This window comes from Corticium candelabrum, chromosome 2 (assembly GCF_963422355.1).
Source record: "Corticium candelabrum chromosome 2, ooCorCand1.1, whole genome shotgun sequence".
Classification (NCBI taxonomy): domain Eukaryota; kingdom Metazoa; phylum Porifera; class Homoscleromorpha; order Homosclerophorida; family Plakinidae; genus Corticium; species Corticium candelabrum.
Genome location: NC_085086.1, coordinates 5,864,209 through 5,879,972, shown reverse-complemented (window position 1 = coordinate 5,879,972; position 15,764 = coordinate 5,864,209). Strand labels below are relative to the sequence as shown.

Here is a 15,764-nt window from a genome sequence, read left to right as displayed (position 1 = left end):
GCATTTGTTTTTGTTTGGAATTTTGCCTTGTTACGTCACAATCCGACGAAGTCACAAGAGACACGCTGGAAGTCTCGATAACGGCAATGAAAAAAAGGAAACGTTTTTCTCAATAACGGCACAATACATAGGACCATGCGCGGGCCATTTTCTTTCGACGTCTACAGTAAATTTGCGTCATTAGAAACGTTAGCTAGACACCGTGATCTGGGATAACTAGTCCAATCGAACCCATGTACACAAGGGCGAGAATTTCACCCGAGCAGATCTCCAACAAATTTAACTGCCCGTTCTTGACATTGGACTGTCCGTACCGGAACGTGGAAAAGGCAAGCTATTTTGTATATATCTGGGCCATTGAACTGACAATAAATAATGCGCCCACCGCAGGTTTAAAGTTGTCATCCCATGCAACTCAATCTTATAGACTTTACCGTGATCTATTGAAATCTTTTCACAGGCAAAAATCGCACTGCTGCTCATTTTTTTTTAATTTTAACCTAGTGGATGTCTTGATCTTGCAACTGCAGATGCATTTGAAGCAACGTTACATGTCGTGGCGTCAAACGTAATTACAAGCTAAAGACATGCAGTTTCGCGTTGTGCGTGGTCTCTCACCGAGTTGCAACGACGGCAAAAACACGGCGTCAGGCTCAGAAACAGCACGTCTGACCAGAACAGCACACAAGCCAATGAAGAAACAGCACGTTATCGATTTCAGCAATGTGAAAATTTAGCACAAGGAGCATAATAGAACATGATCTATTTCTAAAATTGGAGACTATGTGCTGATGCAGCAACCTATTACTGAAATAGCATGTGATCGATTTCTGAAACAGCAAATCAGGATTTGGAGTGTAGAATGACGTGACTAAATCTCTCGCTTTGATGGTGCTACGATCTAATCGTATGCCTTGGTGTATGGCCAGACAACGGAATTTGACATACAGGATGTCATAGCATTTGTTCGGAGCAAATAAGTTCCTTCTTTCGGTGTAGCCTGTCAGGTATACTGGCTCCCACACGATTCTGTGGCTATATACTATATATGCTATTAGCCTAGAAGGGCGTCATGCCCTTTACATCTGGCACGCGAGACGTGAAGAGAATCGGCATAAAATATTAGGCAAAAATATTCGAAAAGAAAGTAATACAAAAAAATTTTTGATACAACCATATTTGGCAACTTCTAGTTCTCAATTTTTCAGGGTAGAATATAATATTTGACTATCATTGTTTGAACGCAATTCTGAGCGAGAGACAGAGAGAGAGAGAGAGAGAGAGAGAGAGAGAGAGAGAGAGAGAGAGAGAGAGAGAGAGAGAGAGAGAGAGAGAGGGAGAGAGAGAGGGAGAGGGAGAGAGAGAGAGGGAGAGAGAGAGAGAGCACTTCCGAAGGCTGCTTCGGAAGCCTTCATTGGAGGTTGGGCAAATACGCTGCACTATCTTCCACATCACGACAATCGTGTGCGTTATCTTTGTGATGGTTTACTGTCAGTTGATGCTAATCACCATTCTCAAATCGCAACGGACTTGACAACATCTCTCAAAGATCTTCTCTGTAACTTTAGCGACACCACCAACTGATTCCATCTGTTTCAAAGCTACCAGACAATCCTAAGAAACTTCAGGCAAGACTTCATAAGGCAAAGAAACAATCACTTTTTAACAACCTTCTTGAACGATGTAAAGATAGTCGTTATCAATCAAGAATACAGGGTTGTGGAGGTCCCAATTCAGGGATGTGGTTAGATGCTATGCCGAGCTCGCACCACTTCATTCTCAGCAATGATGATTTTCTCAACGCTGTTTGTCTGCGGCTCGGAAGAGCAATTCCTAGCTTACAATCCTTGAATCACTGTATTCCACAGTGTGGTCAACAAATGGATATCAAAGGCTATCATGCTATTACATGTAAGTGGGGTGGAGGCCCTATTCATCGGCATGATGCCGTATTGGACTGTTTTTTTGAAATGTCAAAAGTTCTGGGATTCAATTGTCGTAAAGAGCTACCAGCCCAGTTTACTAACAAACAGCGGCCTGACATAGCCATATATAATTACAAGGATGGAAAGAATCTTCTTTTAGATGTGACCATCACACATCCGTGGGCAAAACGATCTCTTCGCTCAGGTAGCAGTACGCCAGGCTTTGCAGCAACGGAAAAGGAAAAGGAAAAAGGATGGGAAGTATCTCGCCAAATCATCGAGCCTTGGATACTTGTTTCGTCCCCTAGCGTTGGAGGTGTTTGGTCGTTGGGAAAACAAAGCAGAAGAACTGTTGCAAGAGTTTTCTAACCGCTCTCTGTCTTCGTTAGGCATGAGTTCTGGCGAGTTCAAGCAATACTGGCGACGAAGGATAGCGGTGTGTCTACAAACATACAACTCTATTATTCTAAAGAACAAGGTGGCAAACATAGTTAGCCACAGTAGCTTTGACTTTACGTAATTACCTAGTGCGGTATGTAGCATGCTGTGCTACTTGCCTCTTTTGTAATAGTTAGAGTAATGGACATGTTTAGCTTGTTTGCATTTTAGAAGTAGCTTCTATTTTATTTGCCTAGTACTATGTATGCGTTGAAAAATATTTCAAATAAAGAGAGAGAGAGAGAGAGAGAGAGAGAGAGAGAGAGAGATCATGACTCTTCTTCGCACGGTCCCTCCTTGCCTAATAGATGTCGATTATGTACAACACGGTGACAACATTGTTACTACGATCGAAAAAATTATCGGCCTCAAATGTACAGATACACAAAAGCAGCAGGTCCGATTGTCAATAAAGAACGGAGGTTTCGGTCTCACATCAGCAAGAGATACAGCTCTATCTCCATTTTTAGGAGCTTGGGCAAACAATTTGAGCCATCTACCTGTTCACGACGATTATGTGAGGCCCATGTGTTCCTACGTGATTGATGATTTGCAGTCTTCAAACTATTCGATTTCTACTCATTTGAATTCATCCCTGCATGATCTACACAACGACAGTCAGTCACTAAAGGAAATATTCCCTTCTATCTCAAGTCTTCCAGATCATCCGAAAAAATTGCAACGTCGACTGCAGTTAGTCAAAAATAAGAGCTCATTTCAACAGTATCTTGAAGTGTGTCCTACAGATATAGAAGAAGCAAGGTTGATCATTTCATCGGGTCCCAATGCAAGTAGTTGGTTGGAGGCGATTCCAGGCACGCAGCACTTCGCGCGCGTGATTGTCTTTTCGTTTGTGTGCTTGCGTGCGTGCGTGCATGCTTACATGCGTGCGTGTGTGTGTTAATGTGTGTGTGTAGTTGCTTGTCTCCATAACGCCGAACCGCGGCGCCACCAAATTTTTCTCTCTAATGCCGAATTTACAGACGTCGACAGTAAAGCCGTCATATCCTTACTTCTCCCGAAGCGACGCGATTTCCTGCCGACTGAACTCGCCCCCGCTCGAGCGAGAATATCTCCGTAACGGCGCATCGGATCCCCACCATATTTAAACTGCCCGTCCCCACGAGGACCGAGCGTGTCAACCATTGCGGGCGACGGCCAAAAAAGCTAGATATTTTGCACATACCCGTGTCTAGAATAAAACGCCTACCTTGCGTTTGCCTGTGTATTCTTTCGAAGACATGTCCCGTTCGATACGCCTGTTACCCTTAAAGTCAGCAATGTTATTCTTCAAATTAAAGTGACGATAAGACCTCGAACTAGGCCTTTGTCATGCAATTACGTCATAATCCGACGACGTCACAAGAGACTCGCTCTAAGTCTCGAAAACCGCACCGAAAACAGGAAAACGTATTCTCCATGTTTTAGAAACTGCATAGAACAATGCGCGGGCGATCTTCTTTCGGCGTCGAGAGCAAAATTTGGGTAATGTGAACGTGATAAAAACTCAGGGATCTGTGACGTCTAGTGGGATCGTACCTTAATGCCCTCGCGCGCGAATTTCTATAACCCTAATCCTAACACTAAACCTGTCCCATACACTAACCTAACACTAACCCTCACTCTAACCCTAACACAACCCTAAGATCTCTACCAAACTTGAACTGCCCGTTAATCAAGCTGCATAGCTATGGCAGGCAGAGGGTTTTCACAGTAGTGCTTCTACCTATATGACATTTCACCTAGACAATACTTTTCCCAAACGGAGTCCGCGTTCTCCGTGCCCCGTTTACTTGTCCCTCCCCTACATCCGCTTATGAGACGTAGTAAATTGAGATTTTTGTTCTATTATCGTACTATTTTTCGGATTGTTCTATTATATAGCATCCAGCTTTGAAGAAGGATGCAGCTAGAAACACCAAAATCAAACTAACGGTCAACGCATTCTCTAGCTACTAGCATATCTCAACAAACCCTCAGAAGTATTCGCTAGACGTCTAACAAACATTTACTAATGCAATTTTCCAAATCGCTTGAAGCAAAGCATGCAGTGTAATTGTCAAACTCCTCATTATTTCCTGTCCAAGGTTGTTCAGGCATGCCACTTCAATTGAAAACAAACAGGCCAAAGTGAGCTCTGTCGTACAGGAATGAGTATGAGCAATTACTTGTCGACATTGTCACAGTCTCGCCTTTTGATAGCATGCGAACTTGACTCTCAAATATGGTAATATCCTCGGTAGCGGATGCTGGGTGTTGAACTAGCAATACATTAGGCATCTGACGTGAAATCTAAATTTGAAACTGGCAATTTTTTGTAACAGCTTTGTCAATGACGAGTTGACCATAAATGTAGTAGATTCCGTAATCGGGAACAGTACATGATGCCATCAAATTCCATTCCTCGCTGAGAATTGCATTAGAGACTTCAGGCGTTGTACCTTCTGATTGCCATTTATTGACCACTGTGTATGCACGTCTTTCTTAGCAAATTTATATCTTAGATAATTATTGTGCAACATGTAACGTATACCTCCAGAATTTACCGAAGTGCCACCGACTCCGAACACGTGACCGAATTCGAAAGGAAAATCTTAATTCTACGAAATATATAACGCGATTAACTGAGAATTTCTTATCAACATGTTAGTAAGACTTCATAAGGTTTAAGGTGTTCGTGTTTATAGAATGTTGGAATACACAAAATTTCGCCTGACCCCCTGTCACGTTTGTTTGTCTAATTGTTTGTGAATGTGTGTTTGTGTGTGTGTGCAGACATGTGGCTTTTCGCTAGCTGTCAGCGCTGATACTTACTTGACTGCAAACGATCAAAGTGTCAGTGGTGCTCAACAAAGTCTATTTGGCAGTCAAGTTCGAAAACTGCAGACAGGAGACAGGGTGTTGTTAACAACCAGTAATTGTAAATACAACTTTGACCTTGATCAAGCTTACTTTGGCATTTACTTGCTCGAACGTGGACTTTCAAAAATCGCTGAGGCAAGCCAAACGTTAGTAATGATGGGAGTTAGGTTTGTGTTTAGCTGGAGATGATTTTGAATGATCTAATTAGACATCTTAGAACTGATGCGATGAAGTTAGCGATCTCTGTCGTCCATTTGCTGTTGCACATGTCTCAATCGGATTTAAATCGAGTTTAGATGTTTGCGCTACAATATTGTGTGACTTAGTTGACAGTGTCAGTATCTCAAATCTACATAAAACGTATGCTATATATGCATACATGTACATGTAAGTGTGTGTGTGTGTGTGTGTGTGTGTGTGTGTGTGTGTGTGTGTGTGTGTGTGTGTATATATATATATATGTATATATATATGTGTATGTATGTATGTATGTATGTATGTATGTATATATATATATATATATATATATATATATATATATATATATATATATATATATACCCCCTCAGACTAAGGGCTAAAGTCCGAGTCTACAATCTAGTCATTCTGATATTGTGGGTGAGATCTAAAGTTTGGTACTTGCTGAGCTTCAGTATGATCTAGATTAATCTGATTCAACGGGATCAGGTAACTCTTCCACCTCAGGGTCAGTTGAAAGAATCTCTCTCTGTTGGTTTACATTTGATGTAGTATACAAAGGATCCCTACATCCGTTCTAATATTACACCGAGTCACGTGTGCACACCTTTCTACTCTATCATGATGGACAAACTAAAAGAACGAGATATTGTTCCCTCCCTACAGGACGTGTAATCCACACTTATGTCTCCAATACTCTAAAGGTAAAGTGCAAGTTTGATTTGTTGCCCACAAGTCTCAACTTTCCCCCCAACGTTTACTCGACTAATCGAACGTCTTGCTATCTTCGAACGCTCCTCTAGCTAAAGGCCTGCTTCGCAGCGGGCAACGAATCCGGCTCCAATCTGGCCTTCAAAATCAACACAAACAATAATTATTGCAATCAGTGACTAGCCGGACACTCAAAGTATTTAACACCATCCGTCGTCCTGTCATTCTTTCCAATCGGATATTGTCCAGCAACAAGCCACATCAATTGCCCACAATGCAGCAGCCTCTTGTTCCCGGCCTCGACAATTTCTGCACGGTCGCCGACAATCACAGAGTGTATATGCGCAATAGCTTCGGCAGTCATCTCGTCGAAATGTAACGTTTCTGAGCGTAGTCTTATTTCCTTAGCGCACGTTAGCATACCAGTTACTATTCTAACACATTGCTCATTACACTGATCACGGAATTCAAAGTAGCACATCCCTGCACTAACTTTGTCACTGATGATCTCTCCACACCAGAAATCTACTTAAAACACTTAATTATAAATAGCAACGACTGAATTCTTACACATGTCCGCATCTAGACGGTCTGGTAAATTTGGCAAGACATTCTATTAAACTGAAAAGACTAAACTTGATAAAGTACCATAAAATGTTTTGGCTGCAAATTATTAATGCAGTAAAATTATAATAATTCTTGCTGTGGACAAACCTGCTCTACCAAATTAGCACCAAAAACTTCTATAGCTTGTGCTCTCAAACTCATGTCGACACACATTGTCTTGATCATCATTCTTCTAAGAGCTTTGTCGGCCATGTAATCAACCCATTTAGCTAATGCTTTTCGAGCTTGCATAAACGGTTGTTGGTCTGCTTTCTTTATGTTATCAATAACTTTAACTGAAAATAAGTTTGGTGACAACCGAGAAACGAGCTCCTCCCAATCAGAAACTAGGCTGGCTACTCTCACAATTTCCTCATTTGTGCATTTTTTCTCGGCTTCTGCTTTTGCAGTTGGTTGCTCGGTTTTTCTGTCGACTTGAATAGCAACAGTTTGTTGTGTCGCTTCAGCAATTTCTATATCGTTTGATGAGCCTTCCATTCTCAGTTGTTCTGTCCGTTGAATCTGCTGCTCTACTACTTGTTCATCTCCTTTTCCAGCCAGTTGTCTTGGAGGTTCTAGTGTAGGTGTAGTGGTCTGTGTAATAAAACAGCAGCAATTCTTACAATAAAATGATGTATACACCAAACTATGCTCTAGGTAGTTACACTGTACGAAATACCTGATATCACCAAAATGACACACCCACGCAATACTCCAACTGCCACACACCAATACAAAAGTAATCAGCTTACCCTCTTTCTTTGTGTCACTGGTGGACAGAAATGAACATTTGTTGCTGTTGCTGTTGAGCTTGTAGCACCTGCAAAGACAAAGCAAAATTATCAAATTAATTAAAATTTGTTTTATTCATTAAATTTCTGTTTATTGCTAACAATATCAAATGTGAAAGTACAATAAATAGAACATAAATATTTTACCATAGATAACCTGTCATAGATATTCAATATCATGCATGGGTACACAAAGTATATAGACATTGACACACAGTGACACACACACACACACACACACACACACACACACACACACACACACACACACACACACACACACACGCACGCACGCACGCACGCACGCACGGACGCACAAACACACACACAAACCTAACAAGTAAATGCTCGGTTAGCATTGTGTTTGGCGAGCGATGGTGTTCTGTCTTTACCAATTCGAGTAACAATGGTTACGTTACTTAGCAATAGTTTTTGTCAAACAAAACGCGAGAACTCAGGAAACAGACTTTCAGTTGCTCTTCTAAAGTATTTTGCGTTCAATTAACCGATTCAGGCGTTCAATTATCCGTTGTTTACGGCTGTTGTGCAATATCATAGAAACTGAATAACTTACATAGTCTGCGGTTGGGCAGCTGCTCAAATATCATCATTCATCAGCTGTATAGACGTAATAATTTGTAATTAATCTTGACTTTAGCGTGAATTTTTAGTGTGTGTTGTACTATAATTTCCTTTGCACTAATCTTGGTGTCCCACGTTTCCGCGGAGGTCTAGCTAAGCTGTTGTGAGCGAACTAAATCTACATATCTAGGAAGCCTACAACAACGCCATGCTCCGTCAATCGTGGTGTAATCTGTATACTTTGTAAACCGCGCGTCCAGCGTGATATCATGCAACAGTCCATCATGCGTCTTAGCAGGTTTTTAGCTAATCAAGAGCTCGAATTTCACTACTTCGCCTTCTCACCTTTCTTGAATCAATCATTTATTATTCAGCTGAAACGTGAGTGAGCATCCTAGAAAGACGTCATGAAAGAAATGTGCGCGGTTTTGACTTTACGTATCAAACTGAAACAATTATTTCTATAACTTTAGTACTTCTAAGACAGAACATCGAATAATTGAATACCTGAGTCGGATAATTGAATGCCCGAATCGTATCACTGAACGCCCAATTCGGATAATCGGCTAATTGAACGCAAAATACTCTAGTTGTCTTCAATTTTTCGTTCACGCTTCAATTGTCTCACTCGTTTACTAAGATTAGTCGCGTAACAATGGTCGCGTAGTCACGTGATAATGGTTGCGTCACAATAATTTCTGTCAAAGCAACGCGCGGAAACTCAAAAAAACAGACTTTTCTCTTCTTTTAGCTTTCCTTTCCATCCCGTTTGTCACGTATCAGTCTCATTTGCTCTTTAGTCGCGTAAGGGAGCAAAATCGAGAGTCGTTTTACTCTTCTCGCCAAAAAAGTACAATTAAGTCGACCCCTCGAAAAGGGTCCCTTGCTTCAATTTTAGCGCATATGTTACGGAGTCAAAATTGCATTCATCTGGCATCGTCGTTTTGTCGATTTGTCTTTCTGTTTTGCCGTAAATCTATATGACAAGTGCTGACGTACGTATAGAAATATATAAATATATAAATATATAAATAAAATATATCTCGAGCTCAATTGACATGTCAAGAGGAAGGCTTGCTTCGCTCGCCAATAATATATCTCGAGCTCAATTGACATGACAAGAGAGAGGCTCGCTTCGCTTGCCAATAATATATCTCGAGCTCAATTGACATGACAAGAGAGAGAGGCTCGCTTCGCTCGCCAATTAATTCTAAATTGTATAATCAATATATTTTTTATTGTAACAGCAACTGTCAAGTAATATTTAATATATTGCTGAATTTCAATATCTGAATAGACTCGCAGTACATACTCAATGCAACATCAGATACATACTATTGTGTCATTAGGTTCATTACTAGCCAAAAACAGACTCGAATTGATTAATGAACTGGTGGCCATCGGCCACAGCCATAGTTCAATGTTTCATCGCATTGCTGACGTTTTGTGAGATAACGACAACATGAGAAGATACGATGCTAAAAAAATTCCATGCAGTTTGGTATCTGTTTGGTATGAAGTAAGAACGACACATACTGCAGTATTTGTAGCTGTGTGTTTACATCCAAAAATTAACTAACTTGACTGCATAGGCGTAGCTAACGTCAAAATTTTACCAAGACATTTTGCTAATATCAACTGGAAGTGAATGCTTGCATTAGTTACGTGATCAGATCATCTGAGCGTTATATGTTGGCAACGAAAGTAGCCGACCATAAAAGCAAATTGTCAAGACTACGATTTCCTAAACCATCAAATTATATAAAACCTTCACTTTGCTGATTTTCTAGATCTCTATGGACACGCAAAATTTATGTCTATATGTATGTATGTATGTATGTAGCTCAATTGGTTAGAGAGTGCAGTTGGAGATTGGCAACATCCGGGACCTTTGGATCAGAGTTGAAGTGCGGGAGGGCCACATACATAAGTTCCCTTGGGCAAGGAACTAACACACATATATATATATATATATATATATATATATATATATATATATATATATATATATATATATGTACGTATGTATGTACGTATGTATATATGTATGTCTTGTTGTATGTATGTTTGTGCGTTCTAGAGGAGAGAGTGGGTTTGGTCTCGCACTCGCCTTACCCACCATAATCTCTTCTTCGTGCAGGTTCCTATAGTCTCTTACTACTGGCCTGCCTTTTTCATGTCACATCTTCGACATAACAGACATTGAAGGAGTCGTAACCGAAAGTGGGGCATATACAATCACGTATGTTAGATTGTACGTATGTATGCAGAAGACAACGTTGGCATCATTTTGTAGTTACTCCCCTTTCAAAAAAATAATGCGTTTTCTTATGACTGCTTGCCTGACTCAACAAAATGGATGTCAAAATCAAATAATTGCATGGACATGGAATACTATAGTACTGTACTCTGCTTTAATTTCTTAACTGCGTCACAACGTGAGCTGTAGAAAGGTTGACGTCATGGGCTTCATTGAACCACATAAAACTTGAATAAAGTCCTTGCACAAGACACATGTAACATGGATTAAAACAACGTGCGACCGTTTTCGTGCGAATTCGGTACTACTGACGATAAGTTTCAAAAATACAACACACTATTTGTGTTATATTTCACAAAATATGCAAAAACAGCAATTACAACAAGAAGATATCCCACATCTATAAATAATTTTATAGGAAAATTAATAACACCCAACTCCGACATTACAACTACTAAACCACAAGATTGTACGGCTGGGTGGACAAATGTTTCGCCAAGTCATTGATCAGGGTATTTGCAGTAGTTCACAACGTTTTGTCAACTTGTTCTTGGCAATAGAGACTTTCTTATCCGACAAGCATTCGTTTTAGAACTTGCCGCGCTATACACTGCTTGCCCATGGCGTCGTCATTGTCCGGAATCAAATTGAGATAGCCTTCTTCGTTCTTCGCACCCAGTGGTAGTCGTGTGTCTACACGAGATGCTCCACTAGAGCTTCCCTTTCTAAACAGAGCGAGAAGTCTTGGGTATCCTGAATAGAAAACAACTCAATTCCAACGTTGTGCAGATTTTCTATCAATGGAAGGAGTTTGTAGGATATCTCTTCTAATGGAATATTGGTCACGTCGCTACTATCACTATACAGCCCCGGTTTGGTATTTGCATTTTTTCTACTGTAGACTTCCAGTAAGTGGCTGTCTTTCGCTAGGATACCTTGGACTGTATTCCAATAGAGAGACTATCTCTAAGCCTCGCATGAACAGGTTGCAACGATTTGCGCATGTAGCACATTTGGAAAGCCCTTCGAAGATGCCTTCCTCATATACACTGTAGGAATGCTCTTGTCAAAATCTCCAGCAGCATATACCGCGGTCTCTTTTACTCTAGTTAGAAAACCTTGTTGTTAGAGAGCCATCTCCATAAATAGAAATCGTAACGAAATGTCATGTACGGGTTGTACTGTCTATTCCCCAGAAGTGTGAACTGTTAAGTGATTAATAAGTAGAGGTCAAACCAGGTGTGCTCATTGGTGCAGTAAAACCTGCCACTGTTGTACCGTGTCATACCAATTATCATAAGTGGTTCCATATGCTGATCGTTTGGTCTTACAAGACAATTGGACAATAACAATGCTTCACCTGTTGTGTCCTAATATATGTCTGATATGCAAAAGCATTATCCTTTAGTTTCCTTTAGAGGGAAGACGTAGATAATTTGACAAACAGAAATGCCAGACTTCGCGGTCTCTAAACATACCCAGATCATCGAAAAGTTCAAAAACAACGGATATATTGAAGATATTCAAAGTTCACACTGAGATTTTCCACACACAGGGTTTAGTAAACCTAAGTTAACATGGGTTAGGATTAAAGTTAAACGAGGGATAAGGTAACCCTAGCCCCGAGTAGAGTGGAGTTAAGCGAAGACGCGCCCTAATACATGCAAAAACACGCCGTAGAGTTGATCAGGCCAACATACCAATGGCTTCTCCTTGTCGTGTTCTCCTATCGGCGTTACTGCTTTCCTATTCTCAAGCAGAAACTTCAAGTAATCGATGTATTCGTTGTACTGTAGATCTTCTTCATCTCATTACCAGTGTTCTACGTGTGAACGCACGTTGGGTGGAGTGGGGTTGTCATATAACTCTACCCAAGTTATCATAACCTGAGTTAACCCTGTGTGTGAAAGCACTCATATATGGGGAATAGACAGTAGGGTTGTTCGCTGTTTCTCAAGGTAACCGATCGCTAGATAATCTACTTTCAAGCTAGATATGGTGTAGACGAAATGTCTTCTTGTTTTCTTCACAGCCTTCTAATACTCTCTTTCTATGGTGTAGACAAAATTTGTTCTCGGCCGGCTGTTCCACTCTGATATAAGCCACAGCACTCTACTACTCTCTGACAATGTGCGTTGTAGGTAGTAGTTGCGCACTCTTCCTTTTGTCTAGGACAGTTTTCTAATTCCATCTTAAAAGTATGGCTCCTGGCAGCGGAAAACCCCAAGAATTAGCTAGAAGTGGTGCAGAAAAAAGTAAGACAATAGAAAAAGTTTTGCAGGGTATCCAGACGACAATTAGAAAATGGTTGTTAAAGCTACTACTTTCGAGACCAATTTATCTCTGTTAGTAGCGGTAAGTCCTACGCTGTTTGTCTAAGATTAAGGGAGAGGTTTCGTCTCCAAAATGATGGTTTCCAAGCTGGTTAGGACTCATCTCTTGCTGCCGCTTCGTGTGTTATGGGTTGCCAAAAAGAGGAGCGGCGGTGATATCGTTTGTGGCTCCAACGTCACTACTAAATTGAAACAAGTTCCTGCGACAGCGAATTTTGAGTATTAATTAATTCAAAAGACTTTAACTGACAAATTTATGCAATGGCTGATTTAATCCAGAAGTTTGCTCCCACTATGGCAACAACCTAAATAGATCGAAAACTGTTTATATTAAATTCTTTAAAGATATTAATGCCGAATTATGAGGCAATGCAAAAATTCGCCTCCCATGACCTTTTCTCAGTCGTACATTTTCCTAAAATATAGTACGCATGCTAACAATATTTTTGTCTTCTACAAAATAATTTGTTTCCCCAAGCTTTTCCAGAACATGGAATTCCTTGGTTAATTACGAAGTCTTAACAAAAAACTGCGGCATTACGCTGCCTAAGAAATATAAAGGAACATTTGAATAAGCTTCAACAATACTACCAAACGTATCTGTGCCTAAATCTAAACATGGTAACGGCAGCTAATAGTGATCACCATACCGATGTATAGATAAGGGTTATTGTCGTTAGGCTGGTAATTGCATGCATTTAGATATTCAGTATTCTTCAACAGTAGCCTTAATTCATATATCTTTCATAAGCTATGAACAAAATTTCTTGACGCTCAGCACGCTTACGCGCGAGTGCACGTACACCCGTGCGTTTATCGGCGATTGCGTTCAATGACACAGACAACAAAGACCACGTACAAACTGTTTTTGCTACACGCTTTGAAACTGCAATCTTTCAGTATGTTTCGTATAAGATGAAAACATTTGAGGGAATGTATTTTGGCGGCTTCCTGCGAAATTGATGGGAAAAGCATATTGGCGGACTTTATTTTGGCGGTTGGACATCGTTGTTTGATAACTGATATACGTTTTACCATACGTTGTCATCGAGGAGTTTTAGATTGACAGTTGTGTTTGTGGCTTACATTTCACTAACTTACTGGTCAGCAACTCCTGCATAGTGATGGAGAACTGCTGTACGTGTCAGAACAAAGAACCTGACCCGCGTGAACATGACAGACAGTGCGCTTCAAACGCCTCATGGTCTCATTCATAGGCAGAACAGACAGCAAGCAGGGATTACCTACCATCCTGTGGACTCATTCGCGTGACGTGCGTACCGCCACTTCACCATTATAGCTGATCCACGTGCCTAATAACGTCAGCATGTCCCGGTGGCCAAATTAATAGTGGATTTTATATTGGCGGTCGCTCAAAATCCGCTAATCTGGTAATCCGCCAAAATAAATTCCCCGGCAACATTTCATCTTCTACGATATTTTCTAACGAACTTTGCTTTTTCAAGTGCTATATGAATTGTCGAATCGTGCTTGTTCAAATGTCATATAAGCCTGTCTTAACTATAAGCCTGTCGAATATAAGCCATGTGTACTCCTGTGCTAAATATTAGGTTGAATTCCAATTTGGCTTATACAGAAAAACGATGGGATTTCCTATTACGCGACACTACAGTGGTAAAAAACAATAATGCTGCCTAAAGATTAATCATATCTGCAAGTCTTCTTTCACTAGTGAATGTTGTAGTCTATCTGTAGCTCAAGTGCTCCTACCTATTTGGGCAAGACAGAAACTAAGCCACATTTACAATAAAGTTGTACTATGCAGTTATTGTGGCAGCATCTCTCATATTATTTAGCCCAGATGACGAACAAGTTTGTATCGCCGACCGATATAAAATGCCTATCTCAAACTCTGATGCGTAAATCACGTAGCTTACCATCTCGTGAAGCTGCGTCTTCTATTCTTCGATTTGCTGGAGGTGAGTCGAAGCTGTTTTCTAGACAAAATCAGTGAAACCGGACTGTGATGAATATATAATTGAGTGAGAATATAACTATACCGGCAGTAATGTGATGCTGATGTCCAAGAACAATCAATGCATCTGTACCGTTAATGTCTGGCCTCTTCAAAACTTCCACTAGATGATCTTCGGTAACGTTCAAGTCTTGACTCCAAGTTTCCAACATCTCACTGGCTGATTCCATGCTAGACACTAATGGCATACCTAACGCTTTACCCACTTCTCTCCAGCTTGGCTGTTTCTCTTCTTTGTTTGGCCTATCCAAAACATTGCACAATTGATGACGCATCTTTTGCTTCATTCGAATAATGTGATTAGAATCAACAGCAACAAGATCGATCAGTCGATCCTCTCCTTTTTCGTGAGTGACGACCGTTTCCTTGTCTCGCTTAGCGGTTTTGACTGCATCTTCAGTGTAAGAAACGATCGCTTCCTTATACTGACTGATGGAAGCATGACTCAAATATCGCGTCTCTAAAACAGTTCCTGGACTTTTCTTGTCAAATACTTTCATCATGAGATCAAGAACGGATTCAACCAACATCATGCAATCTCCTTCACTGTAGCGAGGACCTCGAGCGATCACATCCATACTCTGAATGGCTCTCTTCTTATTGGTAATTTCTACCAGCGCTTCTGCCGGTAAATGGCGCGACATCAGATCCTGAAGCCTCTGTTGCACTTTCATGCCTCCATCCCACAGATCTATTACACTCATACATTTGCTCTTCGAGGCTTCGCATTGAATGACAGGATAAGAGCCTGGAGTGATGAGATGGTGTGAGTATTTGCATTGAACGCGACGGCCAACGTGCACTGGCTTAGCGCCATCTTGCTGCCAGGCGCTCGATCGCATGCTCTTCTTAATATGACAAGGAAAAATGTAAAGAGGATCGCCGTTTTTATCCTTCCTGCTCGGATGTTCTAAACTGAGACCCAAGTGACAGAGAGCACGAATGGCCAACATCACGTCCTCATTAAATTGAACTCCTTTGCTCTCACCAAATCGCTTGAGGGTTTCCTTAATTTGTGCCATTGTTGCCGTTCCGTCGTCGCCGGTCTGCAACTTGACATAA

The 15,764-nt window shown here is 40.8% G+C and overlaps 2 protein-coding genes across 2 annotated transcripts; one reads left to right on the top strand and one right to left on the bottom strand.

The window, feature by feature from the left end:
* The first annotated feature begins 233 nt into the window (after positions 1–233).
* Positions 234–2,447, top strand: LOC134176376 (uncharacterized). Its single transcript, XM_062643047.1, has 2 exons — positions 234–329; positions 1,569–2,447. The coding sequence occupies exons 1-2, from the start codon at positions 234–236 to the stop codon at positions 2,292–2,294; spliced, it is 822 nt and encodes a 273-aa protein (XP_062499031.1). The 3' UTR covers positions 2,295–2,447.
* A 4,291-nt stretch (positions 2,448–6,738) lies between these two features.
* On the bottom strand, positions 6,739–15,306 carry LOC134176120 (uncharacterized). The gene is made up of 3 exons (XM_062642799.1): positions 14,728–15,306; positions 14,605–14,664; positions 6,739–7,560 (listed from the first exon to the last, which is right to left on the bottom strand). Exons 1-3 carry the CDS (start codon positions 15,278–15,280, stop codon positions 7,484–7,486), a joined length of 690 nt encoding a protein of 229 aa, XP_062498783.1. The 5' UTR covers positions 15,281–15,306; the 3' UTR covers positions 6,739–7,483.
* Between the last annotated feature and the right edge of the window lie 458 nt (positions 15,307–15,764).

Coding starts and splice junctions, on each gene's coding strand:
- LOC134176376 (XM_062643047.1), top strand. CDS start 234: ATGTACACAAGGGCGAGAATTTCACCCGAGCAGATCTCCAACAAATTT. Junction 330..1,568: donor CGTACCGGAACGTGGAAAAG/GCAAGCTATTTT, acceptor CTGTAACTTTAG/CGACACCACCAACTGATTCC.
- LOC134176120 (XM_062642799.1), bottom strand. CDS start 15,280: ATGGATGTGATCGCTCGAGGTCCTCGCTACAGTGAAGGAGATTGCATG. Junction 14,665..14,727: donor TCAGCATCACATTACTGCCG/GTATAGTTATAT, acceptor GATTTTGTCTAG/AAAACAGCTTCGACTCACCT. Junction 7,561..14,604: donor AGACGCAGCTTCACGAGATG/GTAAGCTACGTG, acceptor TTGTCTTTGCAG/GTGCTACAAGCTCAACAGCA.